Source organism: Mauremys mutica, chromosome 6 (assembly GCF_020497125.1).
Source record: "Mauremys mutica isolate MM-2020 ecotype Southern chromosome 6, ASM2049712v1, whole genome shotgun sequence".
Lineage (NCBI taxonomy): Eukaryota > Metazoa > Chordata > Testudines > Geoemydidae > Mauremys > Mauremys mutica.
The window spans coordinates 103,386,229-103,409,772 of NC_059077.1; the positions used below are offsets into that span (position 1 = coordinate 103,386,229).

General features: G+C 43.7%; 1 protein-coding gene across 11 annotated transcripts in view; it reads left to right on the forward strand.

Moving 5' to 3' along the window:
* Positions 1-23,544, forward strand: part of MPDZ (multiple PDZ domain crumbs cell polarity complex component) — a 134,670-nt gene that overhangs the window by 96,319 nt on the left and 14,807 nt on the right. For 7 of the 11 annotated variants that reach the window (XM_045021388.1, XM_045021389.1, XM_045021393.1 and 4 more), the window contains 12 exons: positions 6,939-7,104; positions 12,377-12,573; positions 14,821-14,912; positions 15,210-15,300; positions 15,635-15,715; positions 17,115-17,207; positions 17,309-17,383; positions 19,121-19,310; positions 21,970-22,115; positions 22,532-22,615; positions 22,709-22,902; positions 23,359-23,506. In XM_045021388.1, the coding sequence (XP_044877323.1) occupies positions 6,939-7,104; positions 12,377-12,573; positions 14,821-14,912; positions 15,210-15,300; positions 15,635-15,715; positions 17,115-17,207; positions 17,309-17,383; positions 19,121-19,310; positions 21,970-22,115; positions 22,532-22,615; positions 22,709-22,902; positions 23,359-23,506 (1,557 nt within the window). Of the gene's footprint in view, positions 1-683; positions 777-1,984; positions 2,057-6,938; positions 7,105-12,376; positions 12,574-14,820; positions 14,913-15,209; positions 15,301-15,634; positions 15,716-17,114; positions 17,208-17,308; positions 17,384-19,120; positions 19,311-21,969; positions 22,116-22,531; positions 22,616-22,708; positions 22,903-23,358; positions 23,507-23,544 lie in introns of all 11 variants that reach the window. The other 4 variants (XM_045021385.1, XM_045021386.1, XM_045021387.1 and 1 more) reach the window with 2 other exon arrangements.

A 23,544-nucleotide genomic window follows, 5' to 3' on the forward strand; every position in this document is an offset into this window, starting at 1 on the left:
TTGCAGAATTTGTATCCAGGTCATAAATGCGAATTAGTGACTTCTAATATAGATCCATTGAAGCATTTGGCTATCATCAGATAATAATGAAAGAAGGCAAATTTTTCATCTCACTCATGAAATTTTAAGATACTAAGTATGTGTATGAATGTGCTTTTATGCTATGTATACCAATTCTGAAGTCCTTACTTAGTAAAAAAGCTGCCATTTATATCAATGGGAGTTTTACCTAAGTAAGGACCATGAGGATTGGATCAAAAGACTATAGGGGGAGATTTCTGGAGGTACAAATGGCACTTATGTGCCTAATTCCTGTTGGCTTTCAGTGGCAGTTGGGTGCCTGACTGCTGTTTGTGCCTTTAGAAATCCTCACTATATGTAATAGTGGAAAGGAAATACTAGCTTCATACTTCCTATAGAATGAGGGAAGAGGGCCATAACATATGGGGAGGATAAAACTGGTAGACTGTTCTTCTACCCATCATTTAATGTCACCAATGTGTATGAAGCGAATGTAAATGTACAGCCTTGCCTGCCTTCACTCACAGATGTCTTTTAGCATAGCATGTGAAATGGGCATTGTTTGTTTAACACAAGAAACCGTGTGGTCTGTTCTATAAGCCACAAGGTTTTATTTTAAACCTACCTTCTTTGTTGTTTAGTTCCTTTTGTTTTCTTTTTAGCTGCCTTTCATGCAGCACAACCTTTTCTATGGGCCTGCTACCATCAGCAGCACTAATCCATTTGCTGATTCTCCTCAGTTCAACACTAACAAGGTTGGATGACATCTGATTGTCTTTATTGGTTCACCGAACGTTATTTATGTGCTTCTGCGTCACTTGTGTGTCCTTTTCTGTTTGTATTTTTACCACATTTGGGTAAAATACTGTGCTGGTGAGAATAGAAGTTCTCCATGATAAATAAGAATGTGTAGAAGTATTTTACAAATGCCAGCTACGTAATCATAAGGTCTAAGACTGAGATTTTCAGAGCTCCCTAGAGGAGTTTGGTAGTTTCGAAAACCTCAGCCTAATATTGAAATGGCTTTTCTCAAGGACAGAGGTATTTTGTTATCAGTTGTTTGTATGTCGGTCCTTTCTCTGCATGTGTGTGGTTAGGAGTTTCCTGCTTTATTTTTGCCATGAACAATGTGTCAATACCTCACATTGTAAGATGGTGACAACTTTTTTGATTTTTTGGAAATTCTTTCACTGTACCACCAGCAGGGTGCCAACATTTTTTGGAAATCTAGAAAAGTTAGATTCTTCTCTTCATGATTGGTGCTAATGCAAGTTATGCATGTAAAGGGAGAGACTAGACCTCTAACGCATCCCTGATTAAAGATGAAATCCTATCTGCATGTACATGCACACAGCTCTGATTTTGCACAGTCACTTATAGCTCCTCATGCATCTGGGGGATGAATTCAGCTATAAATCTGTGCTTCCTCAAATTTTGTATTTTTCCCTTAATCTCGTAACAATCTCAAAATGTATAAAGAGCATGGACTGGCTATATAACTGCATATTTATGTTTTTGAAATCTGTGCCCACACTTATAGTTCTGAAGTAAGGAGAATAGAAGTGTAACAGAGGTAATTGCTTATAATTTCTAAATAAGCAGTTGTTACAAAAAAAAATCATGTTGCACATAATTACATGCAAAAACTTACGTTCTTGCAAATAGTCAAAACCACCTGCCACCCCCATCTAAACCCTAACCCCGCGGCATCTTTTTGCTTTTTCTGCCAGATTTTTGTGAAGAAAATTATGAATGCCCTGATTCAGTAAGATACCTTGCTGAATCAGAAATTAATTAGGTCATGTAAGCAGTTTTGTCCATTTTAAAATAAAATATGTGAATTTACTGCAGTTTACAAAATACACCTGTCATTTAAAAGTGTGTATACATTAGTTCACATTGCTAATGCTACATATTGTCAAAGGTACTGTAATATATGGATTGCTGTTTTCTGTTACTGTAGGATGTGCAGAATCCTGTTAGGGTTGCCTTCCATTGTTCCCCAACTAACCCTTTTGCCCCCACACCATTTAAGGTTTGTCTCCATGTGAAAGTTACAGTAACTTGTGATTGTGTCACACATCCTTTTTGTGCTGTGTTTTGTTTATGCCTGTTTGTACGTGGCATGTGGTAATTTCGGAAAGTACCGATCTTCCTTCCAAATCGGTCTGCTACATTGAAAGTGATACTGCTGTCCATTCACTGCCATTATAAATACATGCTTGGTTGTGACTAGAGCCACGTGGGTAGCCAAAAGGCTCCATGTGTTGTCAGATGTTTGCATTTCGGTATGTCATGAGTCAAAATATTTTTTACCTTTTGTATAGGGCCCAATTCAGAGAACAAAGGTCTTGTGTGTAAATAAAAGGGCCAGATTCTGTCCTCGGAGATGCATGCATACCTTCCAATGACTTTGGAAGACAGAATTTGGTCCTGTACATTTTTAATTGTTGTTAGGACTTTATTTGTTTTACTCTGCTTGCAGAGAAGACTTCAAGCTTTCATCTGCTTTCATATCAGCATTTGCCTCAAATTAAAACAGAGTTTATACATGTACATATAGCGAGACGTAAGGAAACGTTCCTTGTTCATCGATATATGGCACTTTGTGCTTTCTTTTAATGATAAATCCACTGGAATTCATTCGTACATACAGAGGTACACCCATCCTTCCAGAGCTACTGGATAGCAAACCATCTTATTGTTCTTTTGATCATTGTCTTCAATACTGCAACATTTTAGGCACTTCCATTGCTCACAAAGAACAAGACTAAAATGATGCATTACTTTGAGTTAGTAATTGTAAACTACACTGAATCAGTTGGTTCATGTCCTTCCCTAATCTTTGTGAACGCCCCGCCACACACACACAAACACCTGCATTAATTTAAGGTTATATGGCCTCCAGTGAATGTATAGGAAGTGCTTATTGAGTTTCTGGAACTCCTCTATCCTCACCTTGAGGTAACATTCTGCTATTTACTTTTTTCAGTTAGGAATATGCATTTTAAGCATAAAAGTATAGCATGAATGCTAATGTGTGCTTTTGCTGCCACCCGACACTGATTCTGAAGTTTAGGAACTGTTTTGCAATAAGTGTGGTTTATGAAACATCACCTTCCCTGTCCACATCGGTGTTTGAGTTTTTCAGAGAGTGCTCCCACAATTTAGATTATAGTAAGTATCTCAGTTTTCATAAAGACTGATCTAATACCCTACATCAGGGGTCAGCAACCTTTCAGAAGTGGTGTGCCGAGTCTTTATTTATTCACTCCAATTTAAGGTTTTGCGTGCCAGTAATACATTTTAACGGTTTTAGAAGGTCTCTTTCTATAAGTCTATAATATATAACTAAACTATTGTTGTATGTAAAGTAAATAAGGTTTTTAAAATGTTTAAGAAGCTTCATTTAAAATTAAATTAAAATGCAGATCTTCTCAGTTTAGTGCAGCGGTTCTTCGGCACGTGTGCTATAGGTTGCCTACCCCTGCCCTACATCATCCCAGCTGGCATTTAGGAATTTCAGCAGGTTGCTTTGAACTCTCAGATGCTTTTGCACAATGGGTTCAAAACAGTTCAGATGCCTCACATTTACTTAAAGCTCCAAGTGCCAAGGGAAGGTAGTGTATAGCAGTACTCGCTTGTGTAAGGCTATGGCTACACTTGCACTTCAAAGCGCTGCCACGGCAGCGCTTTGAAGCGCTAAGTGTAGTCAAAGCGCCAGCGCTGGGAGAGAGGTCTCCCAGCGCTGTCCGTACTCCACCTCCCTGTGGGGAATAACTTACAGCGCTGGGAGCTGTGCTCCCAGCGCTGGGGCTTTGACCACACTGGCGCTTTGCAGCGCCGCAATTTGCAGCACTGGAGAGGGTGTGTTTTCAGACCCTGCTGCAGCGCTGCAAATTTGCAAGTGTAGCCATGGCCTAAGACTGAGTTTTTTGCACCATTCTGTCAGCATCCGGCTTGTTCTAAGTGTGTGGTATCTAATGTGAAGGCATTTAAACAGATACCATTTTAGACCCCAATGATATTTTGAGTTAACACGTATTCAGCCTCCTTCATATTATTTCATTTCTTCTTTGAAAAGCTCCTAGAATGAGAGGAGAAAGAAGCTCATACAAGCAACAGAGGAATTTGGGGGCTCATATGAGATATTAACATTTTCTCTACATGTTTGGAGGGGAAGAGAAAGAAGGTAGTTTGTTTCCTCTGGACAATTGGCATTTTCCCAGATCTTCATAAGAATAAGTTAGTAGATTTTTAGCCTTTTCAGCTGAAAGGATGTTATCTGAGTGTGGCACTGTGGTGGGGCAACGACTCACCGGCTGCTGGTCATCCCAGGGAATTAGCTCTTTCCAGCCCAGAGCGCCCTCTGCGGGCCGTTGTCTTGCCTGCCGCTGGCCCCGTGTCCTTCCCAGACTCCAGTGCCCTTTGCCCAGGGGCTCTGCCCACAACAGTACCCCCTCACTCTGGGTCTCTTCCAGGGGAACCCCCTATCCCCACCTTGCCTCAGTGGCTACTGCCAGTCTCCATTTAGCCCCTGCTCACGGGGGCAGACGGCAGTCTGTAAACCACTCATCATTGGCAAAGGGGGGTTGGACCAGCTGCCTCTGCCTTTTCCTGGGCTGCCGCTCTGCAGTCCTAGTACCCTTTTTTTGGGCCCTCAACTCAGCCTGCAGCCTGGGGCTCTGCTAGGCTGGAGCTCCCCAGCTCCCTCTGGCCTTCCCCAGCACTGCTCCACCCTAGGTACCTTCCTCAGCTTCCCAGGCAGCCAGGTCCTTCCCTCTCAAAAGGCAAGAGAGAGAGAGAGAGAGTGTATCTTCTGGCCCACCGCCCTCTTATAAGGGCCAGCCGGGCCCTGATTGCACTGGCTACAGCTGTGGCTGCTTCCCCAATCAGCCCAGCTTCTCCCCTGCCACAGCCCTCTCCCAGGGCTGGTTTAAGCCCTTCAGGGCAGGAGCGGCGTAACCACCCCGCTACAGGCACCGATGGATTCCTATCTTTGAAATCCCTCAGGGTGGGGAGGCCTAATAGAATTCTCATGTTGGCTCTGAAGAAGGTGTATTAAAATTTTTGACCCCCTAGCAACACCATCGGAGATGTTATTCTCTCACTTCCCACTAGAATCAGAATCTTAAAGCTGAAGTGAGGAAGGTAAAAGCTGGAAGAAGTCAGTACAGTACCTGCAAATTTCAGTTATCTAAAATTATACTATTTTTCATAGTGTTGCCGGCACAAAGGGCCGAGGACAGCAACAGTGGGGGTTCGTTGCCCGGTGTGCGCCGCACTAATTAACACACCAGGGTGGAGGAGCAAACCAAGTTTATTTGAGCCCAAATAAGGTGCCAGGGAGAAAAGGCATTCTCAAATCCTGCACACAGATACAAGCGGTTTTTCTCTCTTTATACATAACTTCAGCTAAGCATTCCCATCACCCCCCACACTCCTCCCCCTTACCCCCCCTTCTTCCCCCTCCCGTCTATTTTCTATAGCAAATACATCATGCAAGTAGCCATTACACTAAGCAGGTTAAATCATACTTGGCAAAAACCACTTTAGCTCGTTAGTACCTCTTCTGTGAACAGTTATCTGTACTTTCCCACCGTGGGGGCTACGTTCTCATCCATATAACTTTAATTACAGCATCTGCTTTCCACCTATCTTATTTAGTATTGGCTACATCTAGTGTCAAGCAGCCTTGCAGCTGCCAATAGTCAGCACATAACACAAGAGGTTACAAAAGTTTAGTAAGGCTAACAAAAGCACTTTACATAAAGGTACTTTGGGTCACATAGGCCCAAAGCCATCCTCCCGAGTTACCTAGATCTATGCCTAGTGACACCAACAATAGGACCTTTATCAGTTGCTGAGTCTGAGCACCTGACTTATCAATTACCAAGCCCTCATGGCCTATTGTTTACTATTGATCACAGTGCCAAATACATAAAAATGATACAAGTCAAGAAGATGGAGCCAAATCATACAGTTCTTGATCACATTTCCGTCAAGCAACCTGACTGTATAATGGGAGTTTTGCCAGACTAAGGAGCTGAGGATATGACCATGATTTGCAGTGGTAATTTGTGTGCATATACACCTCTACCCCGATATAACGCTGTCCTCAGGAGCCAAAAAATCTTACCGCGTTATAGGTGAAACCGCGTTATATCGAACTTGCTTTGATCCACTGGAGTGCGCAGCCCCACCTCCCCGCAGCACTGCTTTACCGCTTTATATCCGAATTCGTGTTATATTGGGTTGCGTTATATCGAGGTAGAGGTGTAGTTTTGTTTTTATTTTTTTAATAGAAATGAATCACAAGACCAAGACTTGGTTCTCCCCCCCCACCTTAAGGCCAAATCTTTCTCCTTATGACATGACTATTCATAGGTTGTATAGAAGACAAGTAAAGGACTTGGAAGAAGATATTCTTGTGTTCTTCACACTAATTTGTTTTGTTTTGTTTTTTTAAATAGGCCTTTCTACCAACATTTCAACTATTATTCTTTTTACAACTCCATTCCTCCATCTTTCCCATTTGTATATATACAAAATTATAGCAGAATAAATTGTTTAGTGACTTCAATTTTTCTGTGCAAATTGGATATTGAAAATATTCAATTCAGTTTTCACATAAGGTTGTTTCTCAGGCAAAGAGCAACGCACAAAACTTCACTGAATTGGGCTTTTAATGTCAGTTCTGTTTGCTTAAAAATACATTAGTCCTTCTTGCCTAGTGTTCTTTACATCTCTGATATCCTGATGCCTCTGTATGCTGTGTGCTTTGTTTAGAATTCCTGGTGCTTGGTATTTAAATTTCAAAGCCATAGTCATTGCCGTTTTTATATTTTCATGTACTAGATTGCCCTGCTCTAGAGTCTGCATATATTTAGCCACAGCATTTTTCTTGTTCTCCACAGGCATCCAGTCAGTCAGATTCAGAGCCAGAAAAGACTTCATTTAGTAACTTGCCTCTGCCCCCTCCTTCAGCATTTTCAGAAATGAGCTGTGAAATTGCACAATCATCTTCCAGCAAAATTGAAGAGGATGTGGAAGATGATGATGATGAGTTTGGTTACAGCTGGAGTAAGTTTATTTTTTGGTGCTATTTGAAATGCTCAGCATTGAAATAGTAATGGGGCGCAAGTTGAACTCCTTCATTTTCCTCTATCTGGGTATACAATGTTATTTTCAGCTTTAACTTTTGCTTGGACAGCCGCACATTCTTGAAACACAAAATCATTTGCCCTTGTTTTGTGCATTCAGTTTCGATGCTGGTCCTGGTAAATGTAGGTTCTACCCTGCACATAATGAACCGCAACAACAGTTTCGATGTAGTATATGTCACCCATGGTAATTGCATATACGGTTCTGTTATCTGAATGTAATCTCACCTGCAGTTAAAATATAGGTGTGCGTGGGCAGACAGGGGGACTAGTGCTTTTAGAAAAAATCTTCGGGGGGAGGGTGGAACCAAAGACTCCTAGAAATGTGGGAATGGAAGGGACCTCGAGAGGTTGCCTAGTCCGTTCCCCCACATTGAGTGAATACCAAGTATACCTAGACCATCTGTAATGGGGGGCACTCACATCTTGACTGCCCTCTGATACTTCGGGCCTTTTCCTGCTCCTGGGCACCTGTTGTACGTTGTTGACTTTGCTAGGCAGGTCTTCAGTGACTCAGCCCTCCAGCTAGGTCAAAAATGGATGAACCCCTTCCTGCGTAGCAAAGAGTTCAACAAAATGTCAGCCCTCACCAGTGTCTTCAGCCCTTTAAGTCCCGCCCTTCACTCGGTCTTCTAACCAAGCCTTGTTCCCTTTTCAGGCCTTAGGTCACTTTCCCAGTGGCTGGTGGGGAAATTTGGGCCGGTTGACTACTCCGGGTCCCAACCTATGGACCCTATAAACAGCAGCCACTTACTGCTTCCTTGGTTGGTTGCTGCTATGTTCCCTGGGCCTCTTCCCATCTGGTCTCTTTTTTTACCTCTGTTCAATACCTTAAGGCTAGAGCTCCTAGCAAATGCAGCCCAATGAACTCTTTTGACCAGAGTGGAGTAGAGCCCTGCATGGGATTTTTTTTAATCCCACTCCTGCTATTATGGCAGCGGTCCTGTGGGATTCCAGTCCTGCTGCAGGGCTCTAGAGTGGGGCACTTTCCTTGCCTCTTTGGTTCTAGCCAGGGATTGACCTGTTCAGACCTTGCAGCTCCTTTTATCTGAGCCTGCTGGGCTCTCATTGGCTGCTTCTGTGCAGCCTTTCTATGCAGGCCTGGAGGACCCATCTTCACTGCTCCTTCCTGGGGTGGGTGTAGCAGGACCTCAGGGGTCATGAAGGGCCAGGCACACCTTGTCAGACCATCTGTGAGAGGTGTTTGTCTAACCTGATCTTAAGAACATCCAGTGATGAGGATTCCACACCCTCCCTTAGAAGCCTATAACTACCCTTATAGTTAGAATGTTTTCCTAATACCTTACCTCAATCTTCCTTGCTACACATTAAGGCAATTACTCTCCTACATGTCCTTACTTGGACATGGAGAACAATTTATCACCGTCCTCTTTGTAACAACCCTCAACATATTTGAAGACTGTATCAGCTCCCCTCTCAAAATGTTCCATTCTTTTCAACCTTTCCTTGTAAGTCAGGTTTTCTAAATCTTCTGTCATTTTTGTTGTTCTCAGTACTCCAGCGGAGGCCTCATCAGTGCCAATGACAGTGGGACAATTACCTCCTGTGTCTGACATATGACACCCCAAAATATAAGCCTTTTTTGCAACTGTATTACATTGTTGGCTCATATTCATTTTGTGATCCACTATAACTAGGGCCCTACCAAATTCACAGTCCATTTTGGTCAATTTCATAGTCATAGGATTTTTAAAATAATAAATTTAATTATTTCAGCTATTTAAATCTGAAATTTCATGGCGTTGTAATTGTAGGGGTCCTTGCCCCAAAAGGAGTTGTGCGGGGGGGCGGGGGTCGCAAGGTTATTGTAGGGGGGATTGCGGTACAACTACCCTTACTTTTGCGCTGCTGGTGGTGGCAGTGCTGCCTTCAGAGCTGGAGAAGGGCAGCTTCTGGCTGGGAGCCCAGCTCTGAAGGCAGAGCCAATGCCAGCAGCAGCACAGAAGTAAGGATGGCATGGTATGGTATTGCCACCCTTACTTCTGCGCTGCTACAGGCTTGAGCTCCTGCCCCCATATAACCTTGCGACCCCCCCCCACAAATCTCTTGGGTCAGGACCCCCAATTGAGAAACCCTGGTCTCCCCCATGAAATCTGTATAGTGTAGGGTAAAAGCACACAAAAGACCAGATTTCACAGTCCATGATGTGTTTTTCCTGGCGTGAATTTGGTAGGCCCTAACTATAACCTCGGATCTTTTTCAGTAGTGCCTAGCCCGCTATTCCCCATTTTGTATTTGTGCATTTGATTTTTCCTTCCTAAGTGAAGTTCTTCGCTCGTCTCTATTGAATTTCATCTTGTTGATTTCAGACTCCTTCTCCAGTTTGTCATGGTAATTTTGAATTCTAATCCTGTCCTCCAAAATGCTTGTGATCCCTCAACGCTTGGCATCATCCACAGATTTTATATGTATACAATCCACCCCATTATCAAAGTCATGAATGAAAATATTAAACAGTACTGATTTCAGGACAGACCCCTAGCAACATCCTCCCATTAATTATGCCTTGATATGGTCTTTCAACCAGTTATGAATGTATCTTTGTAGTAATTTCATTTAGATCAGATTTCCCTAGTTTGCTTATGAAAGTGTCATTTGGGACTGTCAAAAGCCTTACTAAAATCAAGATATATCACATCTACAGCTTCACCCCCATCCACTTGACTAGTAACCCTGTTAAAGATGGAAATGAGATTGGTTTGGCAAGATTTGTTCTTGACAAATCCATGTTGGTTGTTACTTATTATCCTATTATCCTGTACATATGTACAAATTAATTGTTTAATAATTTGTTCTAGAATCTTTCCAGGTATCAAAGTTAGACGGGTTGGTTTATAATTCCCTGGTTCCCCTTTGTTTCCCTTTTAAAAGATAGGTACTGTGTTTGCTCTTCTCCAGTCCTCTGGGACCTCACCTGTCCTCCATGAGTTTTCAAAGATAGTTGTTCCAAGATTGCTTCAGCTAGTACCTTAAGCATCCTAGGGTGAATTTCATCAGGCCCTGCTGACTTGAATACATCTAACTTACCTAAATATTTTTTAACCTGTTCTTTTCTCATCCAGGCTTGTGTTCTTTCTCCTTTATTGTTAATATGAATTGCATTAAATATCTGGCCATAATTAACCTTTTTAGTTAAGACTGAAGCAAACTAGGCAGTAAACAACTCAGCCATCTTGATGTCATCCATTATTAGCTCTTCTTCCCCACTCAGTAGTGGACATGCATTTTCCTTCCTCTTTCTCTAGTTTTTAATGCTTTTATAGGCCATCTTTTTGCATTTGATGTCTATACATTTTGTGTTTTAGCCTTGCTGATTTTGTCCCTACATCCTTGTGCTATTCTTTTGGAAAAATTGCTAAGGATGAATACGTTTCCACTTTTTCTGGATTCCTTTTTTATTTTCAGATTGTTAAAGAACTTCTGATGTTGACCTTGTACTGTTCTTCCTATCTTTCCTTCATATTGGAAAAGTTTGCTCTTGTGTCTTTAATGTTGTCTCTGAGAAACTGTCAGCTCTCCTGAACTCCTTTTTGCCTTAGTTTTTCTTCCCCTGGAATTTTACCTACCAGTTCTCTGAATTTGTTCAAATCCTTGTACTGCTGCGCTCATGGCTTAGACTCATGAATTCTATTATTCCATGTTCACTTTCACCCAAATTGGCTTCCAGCTTCAGATTCACAGCTAATTAATCCCTGTTGATAAGAAACAAGTCTAACATGGTTGCCCTCTGGTTACATCCGCCACTTGCTGCAACAAGAAGTTGTCCCCGGTATGTTCTAAGAATGTACTGAATGTTTTTGCCTTTGCTGTATTACTTTTCAAACAGATGTTTCTTTAGTTACATTCCCCCATTATTACAGGGCTTGTGTTTTGGATATTTCTGTTGGTAGTTCTAGAAATCTTTCATCCATCTCCTTCTGATTTGGTGGTCTCTAGTGGACCCCCTCCATGATGTTTCCCATTTTTCCCCATTTATGCTGATCTGCTCAGTCATACCTGTCGGTATCATTAATTCTCACATTAGTGAGCAGCATGGGATAGTTATCAGAGGGACGGATGAGCCTTGGTAGCCTTTCCACAAAGTCTCAGACATAGGCTCCAGTCAGGCAGCACATCTCCTGGGACATCAGGTCAGAAGATGGATGCCTCCATCCCCCTCAAAAGGGAGTCCCTGACCATCAGCCCCCTTTATCTCCTTCGCTTGGGTGTGGTGGCCATGAAGCTCCCAGCCTTGGGATGAGTTGGCTCCTCCTCCTCAGCCACTGGGGCCTGCTCATCTCCTGTTTTCTGTACAGCATATCACTTCTTGACCTCAATGGAAGTAGGACCTCGGAGTGGGGTGGAGCACTTTCTGCTGCCCAAGCTGGCTAGCAGCCAGTCTCCTCCCCCCAGAGGAGCTGGTTCTCCTTCTTCCTCTGGTGGTGCTGTATTCTGTTCCAGCTGGCTGCATTATCCATCCTGGACGTCTTCATGTGCATCCTGTCAGTATGTCCTTGTGCTCCTGGCAAATGAGCCACACCTCCTGCAGCTCTCTTACCTGCTTCCTGAGTGACGCCACCAACAGTTTCCTCTTGTACTGGGGGTGTTTCTCCCTTCCTGGCTTTCTACAGCAAGGCTGTGCAGGCTGCATTCCCAGCAAGTCAAGACCATGAGCTGAGTGGAAGCGTACAGGATCAGGATGCCTGTCTAGGCAGGGACTCCGCAGGTACAGGCCAAGGAAGAGCTAGCAGTGGTGTTAGCAGTGCAGTGTGTTCCTGCCACTGAAGATTCTTTCTTGCAGAGTACCTACAAGTTAAGGGGGGAAAAACCCGCTTTCCTTTGTTGAGGAGCTCAACTGGCTAACTCTCTTAGTCTCCCAGCTGCCTTTGTCTCACCAGCCATGTGTCCATGTGAAAGATGTTTTATTTATTGGTATCAGAGAAGAAACCCAGAGAAAATAATTTAAAATGTTCATTTTAAACCCAGCCCCCAAGCAACTGGGAAGCATTGTTACAAGTGACATTAGTTTTAGCGGAAAAAGGGAGTAGTTTGTGCTGCTTCAGGGATGCAGGAATTCTGCTGTTGGATAATGCCTGTTGCGCACTAAAGCTGATTAGCTGGATGACTTGTAAAGGGTTCTAATATGAATTCAAGCCCTTCTCCCCCAACCTTTTCTCCCCCCTTACATTTAGAAAAGATCACACAGCGTTATGGAAATCTACCAGGGGACCTGCACATGATAGAGCTGGAAAAAGGAAGGACTGGTTTGGGACTTAGCCTTGCTGGCAACAAAGACCGGTCCAGGATGAGTGTCTTCATAGTGGGAATTGATCCAAATGGGGCAGCTGGAAAAGATGGAAGGTTACAGATTGCAGATGAGTTACTAGAGGTAAGTTTCTAGCAATTGTACTTAAAAGCGAACATGTTGACTATAAAGGCAGTAGAGTGGTAGTTTCTTGGTGCAATATATAGCCTTGAGTTAACTGTATAGCCTTGTAATACCAAAATTATTCTTTTGAAATCACATTCTCATTCTGGTATGTGCCTAATGGTTGAGGTTGGGAGGTTTTGTTTTCTTCAGTCAGACCACTGCTGCATAACATTTTATATACAATACGTGAAGAACGCAGCTTTGGCATCATGGAGCAGGGTGGGTAGGAGGAATTAGTTTGTGAACTAAGAAAAATACTGTGTCATACAGTGATAGTCCTTCTGAGGTTCTCCCACTAGATTCTGTGGACTGCTGCAGGCCATTCTTGTTACAGCTCTGTCTGTATTGTTTATATATCTGTCACATGAAATGAAAGGGAAAAAAGAAATCTGGAACAGCTGTATTTGTATCTTGGGCTTTAATGATTTAATAATCTATTTAGGCTGCTTACACATGGTATCCAGTGATATCAGGACCCTTGTTGCACAGACAGGATCCTCATTCTAAACCATTGTTGGGTTTTTTTGTCTAACGTGTAAAGCTTTTTTTTCAGTTCAATAGATGGCACTTGCAGCAGTTGCTCTCTTATAACTTTCGCACTCCTTTTCCTTTTGGTGTAGGGTGACATTCTGCCTGTTGTACAGAACTGGCAAGGCCATCCCCACCACTGCAGCTGTGTGGTGGGGCTATGCAAAGGGGAATGCCAGTGGAGAGGAGATGTGGGGGCAGGGAGGCTCAGCAACTCCTGAGAGGCACTGTGCCAATTCCAAATAGGCTGATGCAGAAACACGCGCTTTCAGACCAGCGGAAGAGCTATGGGATCCATGACTGTGGGGATCCGCTGAGATGAGGGTATTCACATACTGGCTGCCGAGGCCCAGTTTTCACTATGAAGGACTTTTTCAAATCAACCAGAATGTCTTTTCATATAGAGCTTGATCGTGCAGGATCAACTTTCATTGACCCTCAAACCAGCGCCCAGAACTGTACAAACAAAGGTTCCCACCCTCAGGCACTGAGAGCTGGTTCCAGTCATTCATTCATTTATTGCAGCGCTAAATGGACACTGAGGGCTCTCTCCACACCGATCTTGTGAATGCCAAGACTATAACAGGGTTCAAAAAAGAACTAGATAAATTCATGGAAGATAGGTCCATAAATGGCTAGTAGCCAGGATGGGCAGGATGGTGTCCCTAGCCTCTGTTTGTCAGAAGCTGGGAATGGGCAACGTGGGATGAATCACTTGATGATTACCTGTTCTATTTATTCCCTCTGAAGCACCTGCCATTGGCCACTGTCGGAAGACAGAATACTGGCCTAGGGGGACCTTTGTTCTGACCCAGTATGGCCATTCTTATGATCTTCTCACTCCTTTTGCTCCTCCAGAGCCTTCCTGCTAACTACCACCACCCCCGTCCTCCCCTCACACTTCTCTTTGTACCTGTCTTCCACGGTACTTCTGTGCTTGTAATTCCTTCCTTCTCCTCATGCCTCCATACTCTCCTTCAAATCCTTTCTTTAAAATGCTTCTGCAGTTCTCTCTCCAAGTGCTCACCACAGCTTTTGTGATTACGTCAACAAGTGTTGCTTGTAAACCGCATTGTTTGAGTAAATGAGTACCCGATTGTGCAAAAACACAGGAGTAACTTTCCTGATATGAAAATTCCCTTCAGCTTCAATAAGACTACTCAAGCAAGTAAAGTCACACACACACACACACACACACACATGGTTAGAGGATCCAGCTCTCAGTGCCTTAGGGTGGGAATCCTTGTTTGTTCAGTTCTGGGCACTGTTTTGAGGGTCAATGAATAATGATAACTTTCTTGTTGGATAGAGGCAGTTCATTTACTTGTACTTACAATTGGTAGCCTTTTCCTGTGACTCGGTTCTATCCACTGCTAGTGAGTCATGAGGTGATCAATGACAAATGGAAATAAATGATATGCCTAAAGGCAAGCCATTGTAACCTAGAGAAGGACATTTTCAGCACACACAGAGAGTCTAGAGCCAAACCAGCATTGGGAGGAATGTGGTGAACTAGAGGGATGAAAACAGAGTGTTGTAATTGCAGAGTAAATTTTTAAAATGATGTTTAGCAGGTGATGATGAAAGAAGATAAGTGTTTGTAGTAGATCACTTAAGCTGGTGGAAATTTAAGGAAATTAACATTCTGAGCCATATTTGCCATTCTCCTTCATCTAGATCAATGGACAAATTCTCTATGGAAGAACTCACCAGAATGCTTCCTCAATAATCAAATGTGCACCATCTAAAGTGAAAATCATCTTTATCAGGTAAGCAGTGTTTAGTAATCTTTAACATGTTTAAAAATGAATTTTTTCACAAGCTGTTTTTATACAAAAAAATTAAGTCTTCCCAATATCACAGTTTTGTCACCCAGGTAATTTTGGTGATGTACTTCTGTAAGTCCAACATTTGGACTTTACAGGTTATGTATTTTCTTTTTTGTATTTTGATCTGCATCTTGACTGCCAAAAATAAAACAAAATAAGAAATGAAGGTAGTAAAATTAAACTTGTGAAAAGAACTATGGTGATGCTTCAACCTGTATATGCTTTAATATATTGCAGAAATAAAGATGCAGTGAATCAGATGGCTGTTTGCCCTGGGAAATCAATAGAACCTTCACCTTCCCCCTCAGGGACTCCTCAAAATCAAGAGGTAATCTAAACATTGTGTGAGTCTATTTGAGCTGATTAACAGCTTTCTGGAGAAAAATACTCTACTATTTGTTATATTTTACAGCAGAAAAAGTCCTAGTGGAAAACCTAATGGGGTTTTAGCATAGCTGTTGAACATTTTGGTCCTGATGCTGTTCTCAGTTTACACCGATGTAAATAAGGAGTAGCTACAGGAAAGTCATTGAAATTATACCAATGTAAAATTAGCTTGAGGGGGGAGTCAGACCCACCATATGTTTGTTCAGTTTTTAAGAACACCAAATGCCTGTTTTTAAAATACAGTTGTGCATTGCTAAATTGTCTTCCTCTCTCAGGGCCAACCAAGTGCTACAAATCCTGTTACGGCTATAGACTTAAATACATATAAAAATATTCAGCATGTGGAACTCCCTAAGGTAAATTTATATTTTAACTAAATTTATATCAGTGCAAGTTTATTGTTGCAGGGTTTCTCTTCTGTGATTGTGTCCCCCTGGAAATGGAGGGACTGTTCCTTCCCTTGGAGGGTGAGACGGACCACTGGCAATTTTATTCTATTTGCAGGTGGTCCCAAAAACTCTTCCTAAAGCAGCAGTTGGGCCCAGAAACTCCTCAGGATCTCAGCTAGGCGCTCCTCCCACGTAGTTGAAATCTAGCACATCCCATAGCTACATTTCTCAGGAATAATGCACTGCTTGTCTCATCTCTGCAAAGTTTTCAGTAAACAGCAGCAAGGGCCCAGCACAGACACTTCTGGAGATTTTGGAGGTCTCGTGCAATCAAGAAAAGGTAGGCAAGGGAGTCAGGAGACAGATGTAGGAAGGCCAGCTATGCTGCACTGGAAAACTAAGTGTGGTAGAACCTCCATGGTACATTTTGGGGTTGCACCATCTCTGTCCTTCTGTGAACAAAACTAAACAAAACTGTTTGGATTGAGAACACATAGCAAAGTTTGGTTAGGACTTACCTGTGACTGTCCAGGTGAAATCATTGACTAAATTTGCAAGTAACTTAATTAGCAGACTGCAAGCACCGAATCCCAAGGACAGCATACCGAGGAATAATGTATACTTTGCTACCAGAAATCATGCATTTTCTGGGCGAAAGGAGCAAGGTGGTCTCTGAATATGTACCTGCCAGAGGAGGGAAGGAAAATGTTTGTTGCTTTTTTTATAAACTCATATAAGATAGCTGCATGCACTAGACTTTAAGCTCTGAGAGTTGAAAGTTGCTGGTTAGTCTATATGCACCATTGCCATCTAGTCTTTTCCATCTAACTGGGAATAGATGTTACAGATAACAGAATCCAAATAGTAATTTGTTTGTGGGTGAGGAAGCCAGGGAAAATTCACCCCACCCCCATAAAACATTAAACATTTTCACGGAAGAGAATGTATTTTTCCCTTTTCTACATTTCCCACTCTTCTATATGTTTTCCTGTGGTCTGCAGTATCATTTGTTTAACCATGGTATGCCACCCTATTTTCATCATTCCACAGCTTCAAAACTTTTGGTGTGGCTTCCTCCCGTTTAAGAATTGCGCAAATGAATCACTGTTAAAATCCATTAAAATTTAGAATGTCACAAGTTAGAATTCAAAGCATTTCAAGCTTATTTAGATTCTCTGACCCGTTCATGGGTTAGAGAAAGTTAGTCCTTTCCAAATAAGTCTTTAATATTTATTTCAAGCTTTGAGACTTCATGAAACATCAAACTTCTGTGACATCTACAAACTTCAGTAGGCTCACATGAATATGTGTAGTTCAACTTTGATAAATGTAGCACCTTATTGACTGTACATTCCTATTCCCACAGGATCAAGGGGGACTGGGTATTGCCATCAGTGAAGAAGACACACTTAATGGAGTGGTTATTAAAAGCTTAACAGATCATGGTGCAGCCGCGAAGGTGAGAATTGTAAATGACGACACATTTGGGAAAGAGGATAGTAAACCATTGAGGAAGAAAAATCCTACATTAATCTTTTTTTGGTCAATTTTATTTCCCAGGATGGACGGATCAGAGTTGGGGATCAGATCCTTGCAGTGGATGATGAAGCTGTTGTGGGCTATCCTATAGAAAAGGTACTTTATGAATAAAAGGACTATAGTAGTTGTATGAGACAAATCCAGACCCTTCCTCTAAAGTTGCAGAGCAACCTATGCAGGAAATCTTGTGTGATTCTACTCTGACGGAGCTCTGGAGTGTGGATTGTAGCCTGAGGATGATGGTCTCTTAGTACTGGAACCACACGCATTAACACCGATGTATTCTACATTAGCATGTCATTCTTTTTGGGAAAGCATAATTCCTGACAGCATATCATTAAACGGTGGTGACACTCTGGGAAGTGACTGTAAAAATGGTGTTATGGGGTTCTGAGTTTGTTGGCTCTGTGGCTTCCAGATAAAATTTAACTTAATTGGTGATTTTTTCCTCCTAATTTCCAGCTCTGCAAACTCAACCTGGGCTCTTTCTGGCTCTTTGTTACCACTAATAGTCACTCTGCAATTAAAACTGAGTTAGCAAATTCTGTTTGATACAGCACAGCTGGAATAGAATCTATCTCTCTTTCCCAGAGCTGTATTGGCTCTGCAGAGTTAACAGGCAGTAACATTCATTGTTATCTGTAGAGGAAGCAGATGTGGTTTGGGGTGTAGAACAGATCTGTTGCCTAAGGTGTCAATTTTACAAAGTCACTGTTCCAATTTGAAATCTACTTTAAAGGCATGATCCTGGGAGGTGCTGAGCACCATCCACTCTCACTGAAGTAATTTTGAAGTCAATGAGATTTGGAGAATGTTCTGTATGTTTGTCAAGATCATGACCTAGGGAAGTTGGGACCACAGGTCAGAGCAGGATCAAACCTAAGGCTGAATATCAGTTCCAGGTTGGGGTTGATACCAAAGATCAGAGTTTGAGTCAGGTTTCAGGGATCTGGTCAGGAGGCGAGATGCAAATTAAGCCGAAATTGAAGCCTGGAGTTCAAAAACAGGGAGCAGGAATGGTCATAGCAGCTACAGGAGAGTTGTGCTGTTGCCTGGATGCTCCCTGGGATTCCCCTTGGGGGTATATAGGGTGAGGAGCCAATCAGGAGCCATGAGACTGCTTCCTGTCATACCCCTTGAGGAAGGACTTCCTGTGGTCCTATGTCCTCAGTAGATTGTGGGTAATTGAGCATGAGCTGGTCATAGCTGACACAGTATGGCAGCATGGAGGTGTCTGCTGCCTGGCAGTTCTGCAGGCCTGCATTCAAGACCCGCTGGGCCTTACAACCAGGCCCTGTGTTTGCCCCCACCTTGCTTTCCTCTCCAACATCCCCTCCCTCTGCTCCATAATTCAAATATTAGTTGTACCATATTCTCCCCCCCCACAACCAAACATTTAATCAAAGACATTGGATGGCCTGCTCCTATTCCTATTGAAATCAGTTTTGACATTTACTTCAGTTGGAGCAATATTGGGCTCTGCACCAACATTAGTAGTTACTCCTAGTTTTCTGATTTTGTTCTAATAACTATCAACATATAGTGTAACATCCAGGAAAGCTAACATAGATTGTGTGCCATAGCCTCAGTAGAAATTGGCATAGTTTCACTGAAGTCAGTTGAACTAATCTGATTTACACCAGCTAATGATCTGGCCCACAATAATTAACTGTGATGTAACTCATTATCCAAAACATCAATCTTCTTCATTCTCGTCTCCAAAAACAACAGGTATGTGTGACTTTTTGCTCCTTATCATGGGGCAATTGCTATGACTGATCTCGGTAAGTGTTACGGTTGGATCATTCGCTGTTCTCTTTATTATTCAATAAGTTTATCAGTCTGCTGAAGACATCCAAGACCACAGTGAAGCTCACAATCAACTCAGTTGAACATGATAGTCAAACATCTCTTCAAGCACCCACACCCCCACTTTGCAGTGCTACCCCAGGCGAGTGGAAGAACATCCAGCAGTCGCTGATGATTCCGTCTTCTGGGTCTCCAGAACCAGAGACAATTAAAAGTAAGAACCCTATTGTTGTCTCTAGTCTTAACAGTGGGCTAAGTGATTAAAAAAAATGAAGAGCGTCGTGAATGTCTTCAGAGAGCTTTCTTCTCTTTCTTGCAACTCTGCTCCCAGACCAGTCACAATTGCATCCCTGCGCTTTTCTGAGTGCAGAAATTGCTTCCTTCTAGCACTCTACGGTTGGTGACCAACCTAAATGGAGCAGGAAAGCAACAGAGCTATGACCTTACTCTGTCTCCACACTGCCCAGGTACAGAGGGAGGAGGACAGAGAAAAGCATTTGGCTCCCGTCCTAAGGGATTGTGCAGGAGCTCCGTTTCCCCCTGCATGTTAGGGAATGGTTGGATACTCTTGTTCTTCCTGGGGCAGTGGACGTTGCAGCACCACGAGCCTAGGCCAGGATCTGAGTGAAACAATCTGGCCCTACATGCGTACGGTGAAGATGGGTGCATATGTTGATATAAACATTTATTTATTTTTCTAGTTTTCCTCTAGCTGCTTGAGTGGAACCTCTGAAAATCAGGTCCCTTTTATTTATTTAGGATTTAGGTGCCTATCTTTAGACAACCAAGTTTGAAAACTTCGGTTAAATAACTTGGTTGTGGGAACTCCAGCACATCAGTGGTATAAGTGAAAATAAAATCCAGACGCTCTCATTCCTAATCCCCTTCTCTGGTCATAGATAAACACCTATCAGAGATTGTCTAGGTCAGAAGTCGGCAACCTATGGCACGCACGCGAGCTGATTTTGCCTGGCATGCAGCTGCCAGCTGGGGTCCTGGCCGCCGACCGTGCTCAGCCTGCTGCCGGCTGAGTGAACGGAACCCCAGGCCGGCAGCCGGGACCCCAGACCGGCGGCAGGTGCGCCCGCCAGCTCCTCCCTCACTGCGCTCGGGCTCTGCGGCGCCCAGGAGTGTGAGCCGCTGGGGCGCGGGTCCCTGAGCCTGCTGCGGGAAGGGCGGCGGCTCACACTCCCGGGAGCTGCAGAGCCTGAGCGCGGTGAAGGGGAAGCTGGGGGGCGCATGGGGAGCACCTCCCACATGCATCCACTGCAGGAGCCCCCCTGGGGGGGGCACCAGGCGCCAGCCCGGGCAGGCGTGCCCCCGGCTCCTCGCCTACTGCGCTCGGGTTCTGCGGCTCCCGGAAGTGTGAGCCACCGCTGCCCCTCCTGCAGCTCCCCCCTTCCCGCTGCCTCAGCACTTCACATGGAGTTTTGCCTCCATGTGGAGCCAGTTTCTGACCAGCATGGGTATGGTAAGGGGAGTTCCAGGGGGCAGTCAGGGAGCAGGGTGAGGGTTGGATGGGTCGGGAGTTCTGGGGGGTCCTGTAGGGGGCAGGAAGTGGTTGGATGGGGTGTGGGAGTCCCGGGGGTCTGTCTGGGGGCGGGGGTGTGGATAAGGGTTGGAGCAGTCAGGGGACAGTTAGGGGGTAGGATCCTAGCGGGGCAGTTAGGAGGGGGCAGTCAGGGGACAAGGAGCAGGGAGGCTTAGGTAGGGGGTAGGGTTCTAGGGGGCAGTTAGGGGCAGGGGTCCCAGGAGGGGGCAGTCAGGGGACAAGGAGTGGGGGCCCGGCAAAGCCAGTGAGTGAATTCGGGGCGGGGGCCACCAGGGTCAGGTGGGGAGGGGAGGGCTCGTGTGGGGGCTATGCACCCTCCAGGGGAGTTCAGGGGGCACGGAGTGGGGAACCTGGTCTGGGGAGCAGCCCCTGGGCACGGCTGGCCCCTGGGCAGGCTGGCCCCTGGGGTCTATAAAGGCTCGTTGGGATTTCCCCTCAATGAACCGGTGTGTGCATGGGGCGGGGCGTGCAAGGTGGAAGTTTCACCTAGGGCACAAAACATCTTTGCACCGGCCCTGCCCCAGGGGGTGCGTGCAGCCCAGGTTAAGAACCGCTGCACTAAACTGAGAAGATCTGCATTTTAATTTAAATTTAAATGAAGCTTCTTAAACATTTTTAAAAACTTGTTTACATACAACAATAGTTTATAGACTTATAGAGAGAGACCTTCTAAAAACGTTAAAATGTATTACCGGCACGCAAAACCTTAAATTGAAGTGAATAAATGAAGACTCGGCACACCACTTCTGAAAGATTGCTGACCCCTGGTCTAGGTATAATCCTGCCTCAGCATAGGGGGTTGGACTAGATGACCTCTTGAGGTCCCTTCCAGCCCTACACTTCCATGATTCGGCAACACTGCCTCCCTAGTACATTTTTCAAAGCAAAAAGGAAAGCCAGGAAATCCACCCAATGGCCCTAATTGATCAGGTACATCAACATGTACGAGAGCAGGGTGTGGCCCGGCAGTGAAGAAATAAGGCCACGTGCAATATACGCATCTTTGTCCACAGTCTCAACAAACTGAGTATCATGGACCTGGTGATGGTTGGGCACCAATGTTAGGAGTTGTGATTTTAACCAGAGCACAGCTCTTCTTTTGGAGAAAGGGGAGGGCCAGAAGTTGTGTAATTTTATTTCTTGGGAGTATTTTTAAAATCAGATGAGTAATTAGGGTAGGTTGAATTTTGGGTCCATTTGCAACTATTCTTGTAAGGCTGTCAATAATCTCTCAAAATGTTATTTTAAAGTTCTTTTCCCCCCCCCCCCCCAGTTATTGTGGCCACTCACTGTAACCAACCAGTTTAATTGCTGTGTTTAGATACAAGCAGGTCCTCAACTCCAGCCACGTTAGCCTCTGACCCAGCTACTTGTCCCATCATCCCAGGATGTGAAACAACCATTGATATCTCCAAGGGACGCACTGGACTTGGACTGAGCATTGTTGGGGGAGCAGACACTTTACTGGTTCGTAAAAATCAGTGATACTTCATAATGAGATGACAGTACCAATTTTAAGTCCCTAAGAAAACGTTTCTCTGAAGGTGAATATATTATTTCAACAAGTGACTGGAGACAATGTCTGTCTGAGATTTGCTGCACTGAATTGATTTAAGCTTGAACCACAAATATTTTTGTAATCACACTTTTTAAAGCAGAAGAAAGTGACTTATTTAAAGATCTTTTGCCTTTAGAAATGAGAACCTGAGTTCTCTTATAGCCTGCTTAGTTTGATTACTTAGTTTGCTGTTATCTGTTTACAGTCCTGTCTTCTCGTACTAGGATTTTTCAAAAGCTTTCTCCAAAGCCAAAGCTTGGACCAGTTGCAGTGCATACAAGAAGTGTTCTTCAGTGTGCAATGTATTTTTATTGTTAATCCACAGGGAGCTATTATTATCCATGAAGTATATGAAGAAGGAGCAGCATCCAAAGATGGAAGGCTCTGGGCGGGAGATCAGATTTTAGAGGTGCAGTCTTGTGTATATCACTTTTAAATGCCCATGAACTCTTCAGTCATTTAACTCATGAAAATACTCAATCAACATGTGGTTACATTGCAGGTGAATGGAATTGACCTCCGGAATGCCACACATGATGAAGCAATAAATGTTCTCAGACAGACACCCCAAAAAGTCCGTCTCACTGTCTACAGGGATGAGGCCCAGTACAAGGAGGAAGATATGTACGATGTTCTCAATATAGAGCTGCAAAAGAAGCCAGGCAAAGGCCTCGGATTAAGTATTGTTGGGAAAAGGTATGAAGTCAGTGGAACTACACTGATGGACCCTAGCTCAAGACCTAACCCTTGGACCACAGAGCCAGCCCCAGGATTAGGGGAATGAAAAGATGAACCCTCCCTCCGCAAACTTTACTCCTCCACCATAGATAAATTGTCTCTCGCAGTAAATCTGCTCGTTACCAGCATGTTGTCAAACAATGTCAGTTGTTTCTTTTTTAAACAAAACAAAAATAGAAAGTGATTATAATTTTACGGTGGGCCCATTTGGCCCCCTTTCTGTGGGATTACTCAGGAAGTAAGGTACTACTCAATGTGAGTAAGGGTGGAATGGTGGGATCTAGTCCACATTTACTAACCAGAAATTCTAGGAAACAGTTTCTCAGTTCTAAGCAAAAGTCTTATTACAATATGGATAGTGAAATGGTACAAAGAGTGACAAGCTTGAAGCAGAATACAATTGTGTGTTTGCAGAAATGATACGGGGGTGTTTGTGTCAGACATCGTCAAAGGAGGAATAGCAGATACGGATGGGAGACTAATGCAGGGAGACCAGATCTTAACAGTAAATGGAGAAGATGTTCGAAATGCTAACCAAGAGGCTGTTGCTGCTTTGTTAAAGGTAACTGTAAAAACAGAGTTGGAGACAAGCTGCAGAGT